Source organism: Neodiprion lecontei, chromosome 2 (genome assembly GCF_021901455.1).
Source record: "Neodiprion lecontei isolate iyNeoLeco1 chromosome 2, iyNeoLeco1.1, whole genome shotgun sequence".
NCBI lineage: Eukaryota > Metazoa > Arthropoda > Insecta > Hymenoptera > Diprionidae > Neodiprion > Neodiprion lecontei.
Window position 1 is genome coordinate 19,920,222 of NC_060261.1, and position 21,101 is coordinate 19,941,322.

General features: G+C 40.2%; 1 protein-coding gene across 1 annotated transcript in view; it reads right to left on the bottom strand.

The window, feature by feature from the left end:
- Window positions 1-21,101, bottom strand: part of LOC107225548 (sodium-dependent neutral amino acid transporter B(0)AT3) — a 511,620-nt gene that overhangs the window by 157,541 nt on the left and 332,978 nt on the right. Inside the window, exons 11-14 of the mRNA XM_046730574.1 lie at window positions 9,644-9,754; window positions 9,386-9,587; window positions 8,150-8,349; window positions 7,842-8,043 (exon numbers count right to left, since the gene is read on the bottom strand). Coding sequence (XP_046586530.1) covers window positions 7,842-8,043; window positions 8,150-8,349; window positions 9,386-9,587; window positions 9,644-9,754 — 715 coding nt within the window. The remainder of the gene's footprint in view (window positions 1-7,841; window positions 8,044-8,149; window positions 8,350-9,385; window positions 9,588-9,643; window positions 9,755-21,101) is intronic.

Consider the following 21,101-nt stretch of genomic DNA (forward strand, 5'->3'; position numbering starts at 1 on the left):
AAGAACCGTGACCTCGTATTGGCGCACTCGCAGTCCCCGATAACGTTAATTCCGGGGAATAATTTGATTGCAGTTAGGTACTCTCCACACTTACATGCCGCTAAGGCCCAGACAAACCCTCAAGGCTCGCTGTTACAAAGAGTTCTCGCCTGAAAACCTTATCTCGGAGCTGGATACGCGCGATTGGGCTACCTTTGCGGACGTTGTGCCTGTGTACGACTAGCTCCGATACCTCATCGGCAACATTGTGGCAGGATTAGACAACTGCTGTTCGTACCGCACTACGACCAAGGGCAGTTGGAGGCCTCCTTAGATTGAGGTGAGCCTGCAGCAGCTGCTGCGTGAGCGCGATAATCTTCACAGGACCTTTGGGCGCACCAAAACGGAGGTCGATCTTCAACGCTACCAAGATGCTAGGAATACTCTTCACAAATAAATGTCGACTGCCGCTCATCTTACTACCTTATGCATCTCTCGGGCATCGCCGAGTCACGATGGAGAGAGCTACGCCACCCGGGCTTTGCTCCAACACCTCAAAATGCGCCTGTAGACCTCTCTGTCAAAAAACTTGACCTGGACTTTGCTATGGTGTTGTGCTGCCAAAACTTTCGTTCTGATAAATGAGCGTCAGTACAGTTAGTACATTTGTTCAAACGACTTGAACGTTCAGAGCCAATAAAAGCGCTGCATATCAAGGCTCTAAGGAGCTGCACATTCATTCTTGTCCGCAGCCTTTCTCACTCTAGCCTATGGAACGTTTTTCATTGCGTCTGGCAGTTTTTTATCACCACTCGAACGGTCTGGCTTTTTGGAATTATTATCAAAAAATTTTACTCAACACGCTATTAAAATTTTAGCGTGCATCAAAAATTTTTTTTTCATATTGTGAAAATACTCATTGGGGTAGTCTGGTTCCACGTCACCCCACTCTTGGGTGAATATATTACGGTTATTTATTGGTCATAAATTATAATTTTTATAATTTCATTTTGAATGAATAATATTTTTTAAGACACATTCTTTACCTAACTCTCACCTTGCGCAGTACCTGGTCCACCTACTACAGCCAGCCAGACTGGCCATACCCTATACAACTATCATAGGCGGTACTATTACGCACTATTACTAGTTGTATCAAATCCGTAGTCAAAATTTGTCACCAGCTCTTCAACCATTGCCATATTCTTTGAGTCCGTGCCGCCTCCGCAGTATTATGACAGACTCTTCTACTTCACTAATGTATTGCTGACTGCACTGATCGAAGCCTTTCAGTACTTCCGATCTATCGGATGCTCCTCCGGCGATTTTTCCGTTAATACTGTGTCTTTTCAATAGATCCCTCACTACCGCCGTTTCACTCCCGGCAGTCTAAGTTTCGACAGAGTTACAGCAAACGGACAGCCCTACTCAAAGTTGTGGAAGATGTGCGTCACGGTATAGACCAGCGCAAACTCACAGTGCGCATACTTTTCGACTTTAGCAAGGCCTTTGATACGGTGCCTCATCCATCCTTCCCTACTCCGTAAGCTTGTAACACTTGGCTTCTCTCGGCATTCCCTACGATGGAAAGCCAGCTATTTTGTAGGCTGCGAGCAGGCTATAGTAGCTAGCCATAGTGAGAGATCCTCGTGGGCACCGCTTGGGCTTGGCGTTCCGCAAGGCTCCGTACTAGGGCCCATACTGTTTTCGCTTTTCATCCACCATCTGGGCACTCAACTTCGTCACTCTGAGTATGTGGCTTATGTGGACGATTTCCAAATTTACTGTCAATGTACTCCTGCCGAATTATCTAATACTCTAATGAATCTCCAAAGAGATGTAGAAACGATCTCCAACTGGACCGAGGTCTGTTCTCTTCGACTGAATGTAGGCAAAACGAAAGCGGTAATTTTAGGCAGCAATGCGTTTATCACGCGACTCGACCTCGACGCGGTGCCCAGGATAAAGCTCAACTGACTGTGAGCCCATTCTTCATGCTCAGACAGTGCGCATTCTGGGATTGATTCTAAACTATAAACTCACTTGGTCTGAGTGGGTGTCGTCGATTTCGAAGCGCATGCACGCCGTTCTTCGTCAGCTGTCAGCCTCTCGCGCACTCTCATCTAAGTGGCTACGTAAGATACTCATTACTACTCTAGCATTTCCCATCTTTGACTATTGTTGCATGGGTTACATCGATATCGTCAGCGTATTAGATACTAAGTTATCGCAGTTCTTAAATTCCTGCGTGCGCTTCGTCTGTGAGATCCGCAGGGATGTGCACATCTCGCCTTTTCGGCGCGAGCTAGGCTGGCTAACTATTCGCGATCGACGACTCTATTTCCTGGGCACACTTATTTTTCCGGTGCTGCGTACTAACCGGCCGCTATATCTGCGCGAGCTGCTAGCCTGTAGAGTGAGGGTCACGCCCGATAGTGAGAGGATTGATAGGTGGGACGTTCTTGTACCGCGCTTCCACACGGAGAGCTACAGGCGATTATTTGCAGTCTCGGGCACCTACTCGTTGAATTTTCTTCGAGCACGAGTCAGGGAGGCTTTGACTGCCAATGCTCTTGGGATTCAGCTGCGGCGCTACTAGCTAGAGACGGAGGAGCAGCGCGTTTAAGCCCCCTTTCTCGTATATCCTGTTGCCATATCACGTACTTTCTAACCTTTATTCTGTCGCAGTTTTATTTTTATTTTTATCTGTTATTGTTACTTTTATTGTTTTTTCTATCTTGATCGTTATTTTTATTCTTATTTAATTTTTATTGTATTTTATAATTTTATATTACATTCATATTTATCAATTGATTTTATTGTCATTTATTTACTAATACACTATAAATTTGTTTTTCTGTTTCTTATTGTTAATCTTGCTCTGTATCTCTTACTTCGATTGCCCAACATTGCCATGGCCATGATAAAGTCTATTTATCTGTTCCGTCTTGTACTTCAGAAGGCCTGTTGAAGTCTGCCGTCCCTGACTTCCCCGGTACAGGGTCCATTCTGCTGCCTACTTACCTGAAGCGCCCTCAACGGTATCACTCCAACTCTCGTTCTGTAGATTTTTTTCCCGGTGTATTTCCTGTTCCGTCAATAGATACACGAAGAGAACACAATGCAAAACATCTTTTACACAAATACGTTTATAAACAATTTTCATTACGGATATTTACACGAAGAATTTCACCCGACCATTTTCGTCACCCTTACTTTTGTGAAAACCCTAAATTTTGGAATTGTATTTAAAATGCTCGGCTATCCGTTCAAGGTTTTCTATGGTTTATATTGAGATTATGAGCAGCTCGCTCGCACTTACCCCAAAATCTTGTCCAGTTAACGTCGCCAGCCACTACGTGGCGCTGGCAGTATTCCGCGCTACTGCCGGTACGGCTATCGCCGCCTAACCCCACTCCCTCAAGTGACCAAAACTTTATCAGAGAATTTATTGTTTAAACATGAAGCAATTATCATTAAAATCTCAGCTCAGATAGTATATTCCGTGATAAATAATCCGAGCGTACAACACGTTGCGACGATTGCGTCAGACGGTGTTTTTTTTTCGTGGGCTGGCTTCGGTCGGTGCGGGGTATTGTGGCGCGAGAGGGGGGGAGCGCGGAATACTGCTAGCACCACGCAGTACGAACTTGATGGGGAGATCATAAGCGGACTCAGCTCCCTATATGAAATACATAGGAGCGCCAGGGGGCTGAGTATGAGCGAATGCCAGATAGTAGAGAACAAGATGATCTTTGAATTTTTAGAAGCATAGCTCCGACTCACCTTCGAGCACTGACAGCTATATCACTCACGCAATTGTTCACACTTACCCGAGTAGGGACGACTCTTCTCCTCGGGGAGGAGTAATGTTACAACAGGTGAAGTCACCCGTTTTGCCCCCTTTTTAATGATGTGGTAGTTACCATCGATAAAAGATATGTAAGCCCTCACGGAAAAAAATCCCAAATTGGGTGTAAATTCGGACCCCTAACTTTTTTTATTATGGGAAATTAGCATTGTCTATGAGTTGGGGTTACGAATTTATACCCAAGTGGTGTTTTTTTCCGTGAGGGAGGGCTCTCACATGTTATGAAATGAACGAAAGTTGCCGCGTCAACCAACATTATTGTAAAAAACAGTCCTGTTTCGAACTATAAACTGTAAGCACGCATTTTTCCATGAAAGCATTTCTCCAAAAGTTTTATTTAACTGCGTGATAATTCGCTGAATAAACTCATGAACCTCATTATTTATTCTGTGACGCCCAGTCCGTTACAATATATTACATCTTCTCTTCATTCAAATGTTACTCTCAGCTATTTTAGCTTTTGCATGAAATTGAGCAGGATTACGCGATGGTATATTTTGTATACTACTTGTCTTTTCGCTCGCTTGAACATTGGCAACTTTTTCGCGTATAGCAACTTGATCAACGTGCTGTTTATCTGTAACATCAGAAAGCCTTTCAATGAAATACATGACAGGTGCGATTCTTTTCTTTATTTTATTTTCCGATCAGGGTGCAGCATTTTGAATTTTTCGCCCGTACTGATTCTCCATCTTTGAATTCAGACATTCTCTTCCCCTTTTATTTGGAATTTGACTCTCTTGTTTGTCTGTTACTTTCTGTCTGTGCTCCGAAGTAATAATGTGAATTGAGTTCTTTCTCTAATATTAATTTTGCAAGCGTTTCTACTACTGTGTCAAAGCTTTGATTACCTTGAGAACTTTTGCAGTACTTCGCAAGGTGGCCTTCTTCTTCCCACAATAAACAAGTTTTTCATCCGAGAAGTGTATCTAATATTCGGTTGTATCATACGGAATTTTCATATTATTTGGAATTTTTTCAACGTCTATGGGTTGCGCATAACTTCCTCGTCTGTAGCTTAGAATATACGTGTATCCTGGTGTGTTTATCCCTGCTTCAATGGAATTCATTTGTCATACGGGAACGATGTTCATTTTTTTCAGTTCTCTTTCTATTGTAGAATGAGGTATTACGAGACACTTATTTGATGTGAAAATTCTTTTAGCTTCGGATACAAGTGTGCATATTATTAAAATAACTTCACCAACTTCAATTTGAGTACTTGCGTCGGTGAGTTGATCAGCGAGCTCATTGCCGGCTGGATAAAAACAAATCCTGCTGTGTGAAATTCGAGTGACATAAGGAATGTTAGCCGGACTTATCAAGCTGCCCAAAAAAAACAACAGCGTATTCTTGAGCAGTTTAACCGTCGATAGCGTCTACAATTACAGCTTGTTGTTTTGTCAGAAAAGCACATTGAATGACTTTTCTTGAAAAAAAACCGTTTTGGTTATTGTTCAGTTGGGATGTCATTTCGATGTAGTGGTGTTTGGACGTCTCGTGTTCAGCGAATTGCATAAAAAAGGATAGTTTTTTATATATATCTACTATGATAGCAGTCCACCGACTGTTGAACGGGAGCAGCTTTCGGGCGCGACACTACTGGCATAGTCGTGGCAAACGAGGCGCTGGTTGTCTATCGACCGACATCTTTGTTGTTTACCTTTTATCTTACACTCCCATGTAATATTCTCCGAATATATGTTGTTTAGAAAAGTAAAAATGAATATGCATTTATTAGATATAACAATTGTATCAGAATTGGTGGAGATTCACTAGCGCACTGAAACAGTCACTTTATATTTCACTTTATTCACCTTTCACAAGTCCGACTAAAATAAACTACGAATCAGTAAGTTTTTACGTACTCGTGTGTACAAACATCACGAAAATTTTTAGTGCCGCAAAGATTTTGATAGAAAATGTCTGATTTTTTTTCGTAAGAGGTTCCAAACAGATAAAAGCAGAGCTTTTGGCAGAGTCTTTAAAGAAATTTTCATAGAGTCACGGAGATTTTTGAAGAAATTTTCAGATTTTCGTAGAGAATTTTCTTGACCAGGATTAGTTTGTCACTAAACAACTATGTGAAGCAGTGTGCTTGGCTTGTATTGAAAATCTGGGAATACAAAGGGCTGAGCCTTAATGAGCAGTTGACAGTAATTGCTAGATTTGTGGCAAATCTGCTGTAATTTGCTGGATCTGGTGAACACGACTGTCGAGCGATAATATTCCAAGCTGCTTTTCTATTCACTCATAGTCATATACTCTTTTGAAAAAACGGTATATTCTCTGTTTTGCCCGATGAGACGAACTCAAACCGCTTTGCGAAACTTGCTAATTTTGTGACATTATTCATATATGATCGATCGTAACAAAACCATGATTTTACACATTGAAATCGTGAACTACTTTAGGACTACTACATTATGTGGAGAAGCATTCGGCCAAATATCCTTGGTAAAGATCAGAACCCGCAAGTCGTTACTCATGTGATATTAAGTGCCTCCGAATCGGCTCTCCGGTGCATGATTGTGTGTGTGTTTCGCCCCGATACGAAGAGCGAATGCATGCTCTGTTTATACTTCCATCAGAATCTGATAATACCAGCAATGATTAGGAAACAGGGAAGGTAAGATATTGTTTATTGACTTGCGCCTATTAGGTTCGTTCGTATTAGTGCATTTAGGCCATATTGGATATAGCGACGTGCAATGCATAATAGAAAGTTAATTGACTTTGTTTCAGGTCGTGAATACAAGTAGCGAGTATAGTATTAACGCAAATATACATGATCAAGTGAGTCTATGTTATTAGAATGCACGATCTCAAAATGGAACACACTTTCCAATACGTAATTTGGAAAATAAACATATTGATATACAATATTTCAATTACTCGAATTATACTGAAAAATAATATGCACAAAATACATGAGAACGAATTATAGAGGGAAAAAAACAATAGCTCGAATCGTGCCATCAGTTTCATCGTGTAAAGTCAATCCTTCTGAAATGGCATGCAGAAAAAACAACTTCGAGAAGGAAACATCATTTGTAAGTTCTTAGCTAATGAAATCATATACTGAACTTCGGAAAAAAGTGTGTATTCCTGCGTGCGCGCAAGTGTATGTCGAAAGCTTTTCAGAAGCCTTCCATCAGAATATTGCGAATACTTTAAATGGGTTTAATGCGCCCAATGCGCTCGATATCGTTACATTACACAGCTGCAAACGTGCAATCATGTCTTTTACCGGCCGTAAATATGTTCGTTTCTGTGCATGCATATTCTGAGCCTTATTGCAATATTTCGCGCTGATGTCACCGAGGTTTAAGACCGTTCTGTTGGCGCGAAATTACCAAGGAGATTTAGGACGCTCTTTTCGCGTGAAAAAAATTGATATTTTGAAGATTCTGCTGTTACTCCTTTCAAAAATGTTAGAAAATTTAAAAATGCATAATTATATTTGATAAAAGATAACTGAATATTTTACGAGAATTCCATGAATACACGAAGAGTACAGAATAAAATTCCATGGGATCTCACGGACTTTGTCAGGCTCAAAAAAACTCTTAGAATCCTGCGGAATGTTATATGATTCAAGAAAACTCAAATACTCATGTACACCGGACTTAAAGATCAAAATCCTCAAAAAGTCTGTCACAACCTTGTACAATTTTAATAACTTCTTTTAAAAATTTTTGTGTGAATTTTATGTTGCCTTAGTGTCTCTTGATTCTGACGGGGGTGACATTATTGTCTCGTTCATAGTGAAAACTTCATACACCATAATACTATTGTGTAATGTTAATCATTTTCAATTATTCTTTTAATTTTTGAAACCCGTTTATGTGCGGTTGTTTTGGATGGTTAGTCAAAGCATAGAGAGTTTGCTCATCCTATCAAAAATCGAAGAATTCAACTATAATTCGCTTGTTATGTGGATAATCAATACATACATAGATTGATTTGCTATTGGTGTACTGGTACTTACCGGTCAGAATTTCTTTTCGCAAGTTTGGAAATATCTTCATATCCACTATGCTGGTGACAACACCTTCTAGGGTTCCAAACTGGGAATCGATACCTAAGGTAAAGAGCATCAGAAAGAACAACACGGACCAGAACTGAGCTCCAGGAAACTGGTTTATCGCTTCGGTGAAGATGATGAATGCCAATCCGGTTCCTGATGCAGACTGTTACCGAGAAGTCGAACAAAAATTATTATGTAAGATATTCATTTATATCTATGAGTTGAATTTATTAACTTATTTTTTTCTAAATGTTTTCCTGTATACGTACATTATCCAACTCCTTCTCTAAATCACACACAGGTAATTCAGGCATTATGATGTTATCAAGAGATCCGTGTCCGCTCGGAACATTAATAAATGCCCCAGGTGGTGGGATATTATTGACGTCAACTTGGTTCCCAAAAATACCGACCAGAGTAGCGTTTCTGTCAACTAAGCATTGTTCGTAGACCATCGTGGCCTTAAAACCTGAGAAATTACATTCAGTTTATTGTTCGATAAAACAAACGAGGCAAATCTTCCGACAAACATATGATCTTCTTAATACTATCAGTGCAAGTTTAATAGAATCTACTAAAAAGTGACGAAAAAAAGCCATTAATGTTCTTCAGATTGATTGATAACAGCATTACAGACTCTAAATTGCTGTGTAAATCGTAGTCAAAGATATTGTGACGGATTTTGAGTCCGCACGAATAATATGGGTGGGGAAGACAATTAGAGACGGGGCGGATATGATCGGTAAAACTTAGGGTGTGTATTTTTTTTTCTTTTGCACCAGGGCTCGACTTAAATTAAGATTTACAAAAGGGTTGTAGACGTGAGCGGTGGCTGATCACGCCTCAGCCCTTAGCGTTGCTTAATACTAACTTACAGATACGCGCGCGGGGGGGAGGGGGGGGGAGTGGGTGAGGTGCCGGGGAATGTGAAGTCGGGAGGGTTGGTATTGCGAGGGGATGGGGTGGTGTAGCGTGACGTGGAGTGTGAGGTAGAGAGGGTCGGTATTGCGAGGGGAGGAGCAGATCGGCCGTAGGATGCAGGCTAACCTGGTGTCGTCGGCGTGTGTGTGTGGGTGTCTCGAGGTGTGGTGGAGTGTGGTTGGGTCTCGTCGGTTCCTGGAGTCGTCGGCGGGTGTGTAGCGGGGTGTGTCGGTGTGAGTGTGGTGGTTTCTCTCGTTCTTTCTTTCTCTCTCTCCTTCGCTCGTAGCCTAGGCTGTTTTTGGTCTCGATTCTGTCACGGCCGTGATCGTACTGAATCTGGCGCTCGGCTCTGCCGAGCGTCGGGGGGGCTTCGGTGATGTTCGGGTCTTTCCCGACGGGACAGGGCTCACCCGTTCGGCTCTTCCCCGCGGGTTTGGGGTTTGTTGTGACTTGCACTCTAGGTGCAACGTCACAATATTATTATCATAAAATAGCATAAAATTTAATTCAGAGTTCATGAAACTATTCGGAAATGTTGGGGTTTGAAGACAAAAAATCATTCTGTTCAATTTTGGCAAATTTACCTATAATTGAGAAAACTACGATGCCGGCAAACATGGAGGTAAAACAGTTAGTGAGGCTGACCGTTATTGCATCACGGTAACAGTTGTTGTTTACTGGATTGTACGAGGAAAAAGCGATGAGTCCACCGAATGCTAAGCCCAGGGAAAAAAATATTTGGGTCCCCGCCTCCAACCAGACAACCGGATCGGTAAGCGTCCACCACTGAAAATAATTCAATTGTGTTAAAGTGATTCAAAATATTCATCAATCTTGCTTACCTTGGGCGTGAAGAGGTGACGTAACCCATCTGACATTCCTGGTAATGTTACTCCACGAAAGAAGAATATTATCAGGACCATGTAGGGGAAAGTTGCTGTTACATAGACTACCTAAAGATGAGAGAATCGGGATGTCAATAAACTTGCAATGTCAAAAGGACATTTTTGTCACGAATATATCAGTTTTTAGAATGAGTGACTCTCATAAAGTAATTATTAATTTTATTTCGCGCTTCTTCCTCGAGATCACAGTTGTACTACCCCCACTTGCCCCAGTGTCACCACAAAGTTTAAAGATAGGAAACAAATCATTTCCTGCTACGATCGTCTTCCTGCGCGACATACGCACGCCTATCTTCATTCTTTCGCTTTGTGTCAATGTCTTAACACATAAAAAATAAGATTATTATTCTTCTTGTTTAAAATTTTCAAACAAGGCATATTCAGTCGTTGGCGAGATGGAGGAGGAAAAAATTCAACGGAAAATTCATCATTTGGAGAGGAAATTAGAACGAAAAAAGAGAAAGCTTCGTAAGTAGCGGGGTAACTCTACTTCTTCTGTCCGTAAAAAAAAAAAAAAAATATCACGTTGTGTTATTTGAGTCTTTTTTAAAGACCAATTACCGTGTACCGAAGTAATGCAGTTCGTTGTGTCTACGATTTTTTTGTTTGGCACAGTGCTTTCGGCTCTTACCGAAATGCATGCCTTTGTTTGACAAAGGATAGTACGCAATTACGGCGAGTTTGGGTTTGACCCTCATGGCTGGGGCGGTAATTTTATCATAAACCCCATTTGATGGCGAAACTGATTGTGGAATGAGACAAATATTGCACACGTACCATTGAATTTTAGGTCTCAGAGCTTCGTCGATCGGACGACCAGAATATAGTTCACCGATAAGCTGCCGATCGAGGCATTCAAGGCATTATTCGATGAGAAGATATCGTTCGCCTAGAAGATCTAGTTCAAGGTATTCCAAGCATCGGTCGCTGCGAAGATCTCATTCTTCGAGAAGATCTCGTTCGAGGTTTTCGAGACATCGCTCGCCAAAGAGATCGCGGTCGCAATTGTCAAGACGCCATTTATTGAGTAGATCGACGAGTAGTTCAAACCGCGGTTCGTCGAAAGAATCCTCGTCTAACCGATGGCCGATTATTGATCAAAGAATCGACAATCAGGTTCTGCCTCAATATAACGATGACGCCTCTGCAGCCGGTAATGCCACCGTCGGTAACGTAACTTTGTAAGTTACCAGGACTACAGAAGTGTCGCCTCCGATTATGCCTCCTGCGATCATTACGCCTGATCATTAGGTCGAGCTTGAACCTGATGTCTTGGAAGTCATAGGCACACGGCTCGAAGAAATTCAACCTTGCCATTCATAAGGATGTAGTACTTCGTTGGGCAGAAATTCTCAGGAACGGACTTCATACTGAGAAAGTCAAGAATCTTTTACAGAAACATCCGGTTCCGGAAAATTGCGCTTTTATTTCCGTCCCGAAATTAGATGCATAAATCATCGCTGCCGTACAGGAATCACCGATAAAATGAGACAAGCGCATTGTCGAAAAACAAGAGCGCATAGCAGCCTGTCTAGGGGCTTTGGGAAAAAGCATTTCGGGTGTCATGAAGATGGAAGAAACTCGAAAAATCGAGTTACTCGAAAAATCGAGTTACTCGAAAATCTGAGCGATATGGGTAGGCTTCTAGCTTCAGTCCATCGAGAAGAGTCGTTGGTTCGAAAGAGTTTGGTTTTGGCGAATCTTAACGCAGCTTTGAAGCAAACGTTATCGAACACGACGATCGATTAATGGCTGTTTGGCGAAGATTTGGAAAATATAATTAAAAAAGCATAAAATCTCGAACGAGCTTCAAAGGATCTCAAGCCACCGAGCAAACAGCCTCAACAACGATATACAAAAAACTTGAGAGGTCCGGCCCGTCAGTCGTCATTCAGGAATCGGCCAACGGCGTCGGGCGGGAATCGACGAACATTGTCGAACACTTCGGGGCCAAAGAAACAGTCGTTTCGCAGGGAGAATCATGGCTACAAGAGACGTTAATAAACTCACCGATAAATGCAGGTAAACCAGCCGGTAGGCTGAGATTTTTCGATAGTGCTTGGTCAAAAGTAACCCACGATTCTGTTGTACGGAAGTAGGCTAAGATATATGAGATCCCTTTTATATCAAAACCGTGGCGGAAAAGTTTTTCGAACGAGACACTGTGGTCTTGTCAAGAGCAGACGTTATTCAAAGGAGAAATTGATAAGCTGCTTTCTGAAGGAGCGATCGATATTTGCTCCCCCTTGGGAGACAAATTTTTATCAAAATTTGTTTTGGTTTCTGAACCAGATGGGACGTCTAGATTGATACTTAACTTCAAAAAACTTAACGAAGTTATCGAGGCGGAGCATTTTAAGAACGAAGATTGGAAAGTAGCAAGACAATTAACTGGTCCCGATGATTTTATTGCCACTATGGACCTAAAAGATGCGTACTATATAGTCCCTATAGCGAAGAGCAATAGGACATATTTACGTTTTTTTGTATAAGGGAGGAATCTACGAATTCACTTGTTCACCCTTCGGCTTGAACGTGGCTCGTACGTTTTTACAAAAATTTTGAAACCGGTCGCGGCGTACTTGAGAAAACGGAGGTTTCGTTCCGTTTTCTATCTAAATGACATGTTCATTATCGGAAGCTCTTATGAAGAATGCGCAAGGAATGTTCAAAGAACGCGAGCAATCTTAGAACAGCTGGGATTTGTTATAAACGAACAAAAAAGTTCTAAGTAACCAACTCAGCGCTGCAAATTTCTAGGTTTGGTTTTTGATTCGAGAAAGATGATGATTGAATTGCCAGAGGACAAGTTCAACATACCGTCAAGCTTTTGAATCAATTCAGTAAGATCGCAAGTTGCACAATAAGAGAATTTGGAGTTTTTGTTGGTACTCTAGTTTCTCGTTGTCCGGCTTTAAAATACGGGATGATATATGTACGTAGTTTCGAGAAAGAACGAACTCATGCGTTAGAAGCCAGCATGGACAATTTTAACGCAACGATGAGTCTTCTAGGTAAATTTGAGGAAGAATTTAGGTGGTGGAAAACGCATATCCTCTCCGCTAGCGCGCCAATAAACAAACCGGTTTACCGTCTTGAAATCCTTACGGATGCGTCGCGCTCAGGCTGCGGGGTTTTTTGTGAAGGATGCCGTAGTAATGGTGTCTGGAGTGTCAAAGATCTTGAATTGCACATTAACGTTCTAGAATTGATGGCAGTATTCTTCGGTCTAAAATGTTTCGCAAAGGTTAAACAGCGCTGTGATATTTTACTTCGGATTGATAATACAACGGCAATATCCTACATTAATAAAATGAGAGACAGTCGTTTCGAGAGATTGAGCTTATTGGCCAGAGAAATCTCGCAGTGGTGCGAACAGAGTGACATTTGGATCTCAACGGCATACATTCGTTGTAGCGAAAACATCGAGGCTGATCCAGGCGATTACAGCCTGAAACGGAATTCGAGCTCTTCGATGGCGCTTTCGGAAAGATCATTCAGATCTTTGGTTCTCCGCAGATTGATTTTATTTGCTTCCTATTTGCTTCCAGAGCAAATAGGAAATGTAAACGTTACGTATCGTGGCAACGCGATCCCCAATCATTTGCTATAGACGCCTTTACCTTTCAATGAAATAATGGTTTTTTTATGCATTTCCTCCGTTCTCGATTATCGTCAGAGTCTTACGGAAAATCAAACGCGAAGATTCGAGTGGCATAGTTTTCGTTCCCTACTGGGCGGCACAGCTGTGGCTTGCGTTGTTTTTGTTTTTAATTGATACGGAACCTATCGTTTTCCGTCGAGATATTAACTCGTTACGCTCTTCCAGCAGGGAACCACATGTCATGTGGCATCAACTTACCCTGTTTGCCGCGAAGTTATCAGAGAGGCCTACGCGCAGAGGAAAGTTCCGGTGGAATCGCTGGATATCTTGATCGCCTCTCTATCGGAGGCTACGCTTCGTCAGTACGACAGTGGCCTCATAAAGTGGTGGAACTTCTGCATTCGAAAAAATGTTGATTCATTTACTGGTTCGACAAATGACGTTTTAACGTTTCTCACTCAGGAGTTCAAGCGTAAAGCCTCTTATAGTTCGCTTCACTGCTCCAGATCTGCGGTATCACTGATTTCAGGACCAGAGTTTGGACAGGACCAAAAAATTAATCGATTTTTTAAGGGAGTTTATGAATTGAGACCAATAACACCGAGATACGACTCGACGTGGGACCCAAAGACCGTTTTAAACTACTTGTCTCAGTGTTATCCAAATGAAGAAACTACTTTGGAACATCTCTCTAAGAAGTTGGTCCCGTTACTAGCCTTAGCTACTGGGCATCGCATGCGAACGCTATCCGTGATAGATATTCGGAACTTTTATCAAGTAAACAGACTTTTGTTAGAGATTAAGATCCCTGATGGGATCAAGACTTCCGGCCCTAAGAAAAAATAGGTTTTTTTTGAAGTTGTACTTCTTTAGGCGCGTTATGAAAAACTGATGAGAGTGAAATTTCAAGATGCGCGCGCATCACTGTAACACAAAATTAACAGGATGAAGTTGCCCACTCAACCGAATTCATTAAGTCTCGAAAAAAAGCTAAATATTTATCCACATGGTTTTAGTTTTTACAGTCACAACACGTGTTTTATTTTCATACAAGTGCGAATTATATATGTGGCAATAAAATATATTCAGTAGTGATTTAAATTGAATATTTGGATTAATATTATTTACTATTTGTGAATATTAGTGAAAAAATTGTGCTAAAATACTTTTTCAAGTGCTCCAATATAATTGAGGTTAGTTATCCGTATGTATTATTTATTGATATAAATTAAAATATCATTATTTAATATCATTGATACTAAATATTATTAAATTATCAATGTTGAATATTTATTATTGGTTTTTTAATATTTACAAAATAAAGAAATAAATTTAATAGAACATTTAATAAAAAGTTCGTGACAAAAATTTAATAGATTATTTAAATATAATGTAAGACATCCGTTATTTGTTTTATTGTTTTTTATTACATACTTCTTTTCTTTATCATTGTGTGACAGAAGATTTTGACATGTTGTGTATTTTTTAATGATACCAAAGAAGTATAACTTCTCACGCGCGTACATAAGTACACGCACTCATTTTTTAATTTTTCGGTTACCCGTTTTTAGCCACGATAAATCTATATGTGCGTCAACAGCTTTAATGTCCTATATAGACAGAACTAGAGAGATTCGCGGGTCAACTGTGAAGTTGTTAATTTCGTTTGGAAAACCATATAGAGCAGTCTCGGCACAAACTTTTAGCCGATGGATTAAGTCCGTAATGTCTGAGAATGGGATCAATGTCGATATATTTTCGGCTTACAGCACGCGTCATGCGGAAACATCGGCGGCTAAACGATATAGCGTCAATATCGATATTATAGGAAAAACAGCCGGATGGACTAGGGACTCCGAAACATTCGCGCGTTTTTATGATCGGCATGTAGTCGCGGAAGCAGTTTTCGATATCGCCTGACTTAAGTATAGGTCATTACAATAGGCTGTTATGTATTGAAATCAATTTTTTTGAGGGTTAATTGACTCTGAGATTGATTACCCTACGGCGCAGTTACTAACCTGAATAATTAGATATTGATAATAAAAGAGAAAGATATGATTGTTGGGCGCCAGACGCACATGCGTCAGAAAATAGATAATTAGAAAGAAAAGATGTAGATGAAGATCAGGTTCTACGACGGTTTTGCACAGCTTTCTCAGTATAGACAAGATAATGGTAGAGGGGAGGGGTTGAATACAATAGATAAAATAGGAAACAGGTGAAGCAGAAATAGTATCAAATATATTGGCCAAGAAGCGATAAAACTTGATAACAAGCAAACAACTAACGAGATTGAGATACAATTGAGATCGGTGAGATAATTAATTTACAGTCAGAGAAAAGTTAAGCGAGAGATTTAACAAGTAACAGAACGTTTTCAGAATAAACGAGAGATATGCGTAGGCTCGCGATACTATGATTCGAGATAATAATTAACACGGTTTTATAATGAATAGGCAGAACAGAGTAAGATATACGGTACTTAAATTAAGCATTGATCAAGCAAGCCATAAAATATGAGAAGCGATTATAAGAAACATGCGGAATACAAAAATTGTAATAGTTATCACATTACCAGAATTATCAGAGATATAACAGAGGCAGGGAATTATTAATTACGAGGTAAATTCAAAGAAACAGGTCAAGTAGAGAATTATCATAAGATATAGAAACAGACAGATAATACGTAGTCTCTAGTTTGCGGTAAGTGCGAGAGGAGAGATAATATTTGGTACGGTAAAAGATAATTTCAGGATGAAGACAAATAATACTCAAGAGAATTAATACGCAACATACGACAAACCAAAGAGACTACGGACAACTACGATCAACGGTGTTGGCGGAGAAAATAATGAAAAAGATGTTATTCGATACGGCGCAATACTCCAAAGTCAAAAGAACGACGAGCGAAACCGCGCGGCGATGTAAGATCGCTCACGCAGTACACTCACTAAGATCAATTGATCAAAGATAATAGGTAGAGAAACAGTTATGAATGAATCAGAAAAAGTATAACGAAATAGTAATGTTCAATAGCTAAGGTAAGAATTGATAACTTAACAGAACACGCTGCTACACAGCGATATTAGATATTTAGGTATTCTAGAAGAGAGAGATAATAAAATAAAGCAATAGTCACCAACAATGCGTAAGTGAGAGTCAACCAGTCGCGAAGTTACTTGCGATAAGAAATAGAGAGTGATAAGATAAAAAATAGTAGAGAATAAGATACGAGCCCAGGTGGCTCACGCAGACCAACTGCAAGAGAGAAAGAGAGATAAAGATACGATATATTGCAAGTAATTTCGTGGCTTCACAAAATAGAAAAGGAACCTCACTTACGTGAAAAAGAGATATGACAGCTACAGAAGATGCGATAACGGTACGATAAACTTTGTTAACGGTAACAAGAACACGTCTGTTGTTAAAGAAAACTGAACGTAGAGTGTCGAGACGAGAGTTGATTTTCGTCGTGCTGCTGTCACGTGATTCTTCCTCAAATTTGCGTTATTCTAATTGGGCCAGCAGGTCGCGTGGGTCTGGTCTACAGGTTGGCGGCGATAATCTCTCGCCGCTTGTTTTTCTTCTTCCTCGCTGACAGGTATCGAGGTATCGGGACGTCGGAAGGTGGTCGGAGATGTTTTCCCTCAGCTGTGCTGTATCGTTGGTGAGAGGGGAGGTCCTACCGCTCATGTGTTGCGATATTGAGGTGTGCGATAATATTGCGTCACCGATCTCTTGGACTTGCGACCGATGGTACTTCACTCCTTGCGTTACTGGTACTTCCCGTTGTGGCTATTTTGTTGCCGCTGCATCCCGGCCCTCGCTCATCGAAGCCCTCATGCCGGAACGATCTGGTGGTGATGGCCCTCGACCCGGATCCCCACACTATATCCACCAGATCCACGTGTTCAGCATAGTCTAGCCTATTCCACGCCACAGCCCTTCGATAGGACGGTTCATTAAGAGAAAACCATCCTCTATTTGATAGATAACGACTTAGTAGATGTTAGGGTCGGTTCAGCTCCAGGCTGATAAGTATCGTCGACGGGAGGCTTTGTTGTGTTTTTGACGCACAGCCCTGTACGCCGTCTGGCGATGCATCTGAGCGGTAGAAGCATTGATTCGTGGTTCGGCTCCTGGCCGATAAGTCTTAAATAGTTGGAGGTACTGTTTGTGCATCACGCACGACCCTGTTCAAAGCTTAGATAGGCATCCATCGGGAGTGGTTTCAGCGGTATTCGTTTATCTGTAGTCGGTGGTGGTCGGTGTTGAGCTGGTACGTGACCCCTGTCAGGCAGTGTCCTGGTATCTTGAAGCGGAAGTCTCGTAGATGGTTCTCGTAGAGCGTTACAAAATTAGAAAATAGAATAGAATTAGCTTAATAAAGAGAATTTCACTTAAAGATAACTAGTCGTTCGTTTTGGAGTATTGGCCTCAGACGTGCTTTCGTTATTTTTAGCGATATTCCGTACACAGGGAAGTGCGATAATTAAGCCATCTGACGGGGTACGAAATACCACGTCACAGTATATTACTGGTTAAACGTTGCTACTTAGCTTATTTCTTTCCCGTTTATTACAATTATTGTATTTTCGACATTTCAATAAAGTTCATAAAGATTGTCGGAAAACTTGTGCCGTAACAAACTTTAAACAACTACAATTGTGATCTCGAGAAAGAGGCGCGAAATACAATTAATAATTGAGGACGTTGCCTAATCCTGGCGGAACTGCTGCTTGCCGACGTTCACGCGATGCAAGTTTTCTCTGTCATTTATGAAGATATCGAACTCTTATTAGAAGAATTTTGAAGGCGAAGGAGCAATCTGTGTCGTATATTTTTTTGAAATTCAAATTTTTTTTTCAGAGTCATAGAAAACAGCACTGAAATTGAGCAAATTCCCCTTGTGATAAATCAAGAACGAATTTTATTTTCACTATTCTACGGAATACACGACACAGATACATCCTTTACCTTTAATTTAGGACTAGGAGCAATAAAATCGAACTTAAGAGGTGCGAGAAAACTTGCACGAGCTGAAGCATGAAACAGCGGATTTTCGCCGCGAAAAGCGATTGCTTGCTAGCGCCATCTCTGGCTTAAGCCGCCCGTCGTACGAATCAACGGCCGTAGCAGCAGTCTGCATTTAAGGGATCGTCTCAGTGTGACCCTCCGAAAAATCACTGATTTGCGCGATTTTTTTTTTTGATGTTGTAATAAACTGATAGGTCTGGTTTTATTTTTATAAATAAATACGGATACGGAAGGATTTTTGTTACGTTCATTTATTTAGTATATGATAATCAAATAAATTGTTCAAATGACAACTTAAAAAAAAAGGTCCTTTACGGTGTCCACGATTGCGGCCGCAATTTTGATCTGAAACAAAAATTTCAAGAAGATTATTTATCTGTAGGAAAGTCGCTATCGCGCTGTGGAGGTTTTTTTTGAAATTTGACAAAATGGTGGCGGTTTGAACAAGAAGTATCGCATTTGGCCCTTATTTTTAAACAGTTTTCCGTAAAAAAAAATTGGAAGATTTCAAACAAAAAAAAGCTCCCATAGCGCGATAGAGAATGACGTTAAGAATGTTCTCTCTAAATTGGAAATAGATATCTCCAAAACTTTTCCTTTCAGAGTGCACATCGTTTTGAAAAACACCATTCCGAGAAAAACGCGTGTAAGTATTCAAGTTAGAAAATTTTAGATGAATCGTTTACTTACGATCAATCGGCGATGCCAGGTCTTGATTTTTTTCTTGGGGGTTTCACTCGTATGTCTATCCGTGGTGGATGTAAAGAACGAACTGAAATGCTTGGACAGTTTATTCTGCAAGGTTATAGAACCTAAGCACCTTAGTACACGCACAGATAGAAAAACCGTTCCCTTTCTACAAGAAACGCTGTAGCGGCCGTGATAATTTGAATTTCGATTTAGAAACTAGAGAAAATGTAAGGAACAGTGTATACTATACGATAATGCAAAAAAAAAAACGATTTTTCGAAAATTTCACACTGAGACGATCCCTTAACATGTGCAAACTCGTGATTCAAACCGCGAGCCGTGAGCGTTATTCAGTGTGTTCTTCATGAATAAATATTAGTGAAGTATCTGAAACTCCTTAATAAGTGTTCATCAGTCATTCGGTATGACAAACAAGGAAATGTTTTCAGGTATCCCCCTCCGATTTTGATGAAACTCTGGTATGTTATAGAGGGTCAAAATCGATGACATACGTTTTTTTTTGTATCGGCCAAAACTCATTTTAAAGGGGTGAAACACCCCTCCAAAATTGACCACCACCAAAGATGATTTTTCTGTTTTGCATACAAGGAGGGGATTTTGATAACTAATAATGATAGTAATAAATACCTTGTCAAAGTGATGAAAAACACAATTCGAATATTCTCAAGAACTCTTTATTTTGGGGGTTAACTTGTATATACAAAGTTCATTTTCTACGTTAGAAACAAGATGTTCATCAGAGCTCAATGAATCCAACAGCACTGTGAAGAGCATGCAAGAATACAGAATACGTGCTTTCGATTTTTTCCCGAAAACTGAATTCTTATCGACTTTTTTCCCAATATTGCGGATTATGTCTAGTATTCAGCCATGAATCATTGAATAACATTGTTTGAGGCTCGCATTCATTCTGGCATCGCTCTCTTATCATTTAACTGTTTCATCATTTTTTTTCAAGAAACGTTAATATTTTTCATTTCAAGCAGACTATCAATTGCTCGAAAATTCGATGTGTGTCATATGTAAACAAGTCATATCTCTACTTGAATTAATTCTATGGCACAGATATTTGAGGGGTGAAGGCTGGGAAAAAGATCAACAAAAAACAAGTAGTGATCATTAGCTATTTTGCGTTGAAAAAATGAATCAAGAAATTTTTTTTTGTTACTTTGATTCATACACTAAATACACCTGTAAATAGTTTTGTAAATAAATTACGTTTTTATATAATACAAAATTGTTGAAAATGTACACGATTCTACTTCCTCTACCGTGGCCACACCCTTTAAACAAAAACAAGTTCCAAGTTTATCTATAAATCGCTTTATGGATGATACTCGGTACAATAATGATATTCATCAAAAAAATGCTGTAGGCAAAGTGATTTTTTACACCAAGAACATCTTATTACTGCGACATTCGTGCAACCTTCGATTTCACAATTCGGATGAGATGACTGTCCAAATGCAAAATCGACGGGGTTATCAAATTCATCAGGTTTCTTTGCAATGAACCCACTTTTATGCCACGCATAACGAAACAAATTATGATATCGCGGAGATGACAGTTGGTTGTGAACTAAAGACTGTAATTTTATTATATTATTCCTTAAATGTGAATTTAAATCATAATCAAGAAGAACTACGGTGTCTGAAAAATGACGAATATAATTTTTCCATTTACGGAAGCCAAAAACATCGAGAGGTTGAATTTTTCCAGTGGTTCCTTTCGGTATCAATAAAGTCATCAACTTTTTGTCTGGGGGTGTTGTCTCTTGCATAACTCTAGAACAATGCCCACTCCAAGAATCAATTAGAAGTAGACTCTTCGGTCCCACTTTTGGGATAAACACTTCTTCTAACCACATTTCGAAATGCTCTGTAATGAATCATTGTGATTAATACCGTTTTAATATATGCAGCGCGAAACAAGAATTTTTATACCTGAAGTAAGTTTTCCTGATTTGGAAGCTGTGATAAAAACATTTGGCGGTCTGAATAAATGTTGTTCAACTATAGGTCCGAACGTTCCGGATGGTTA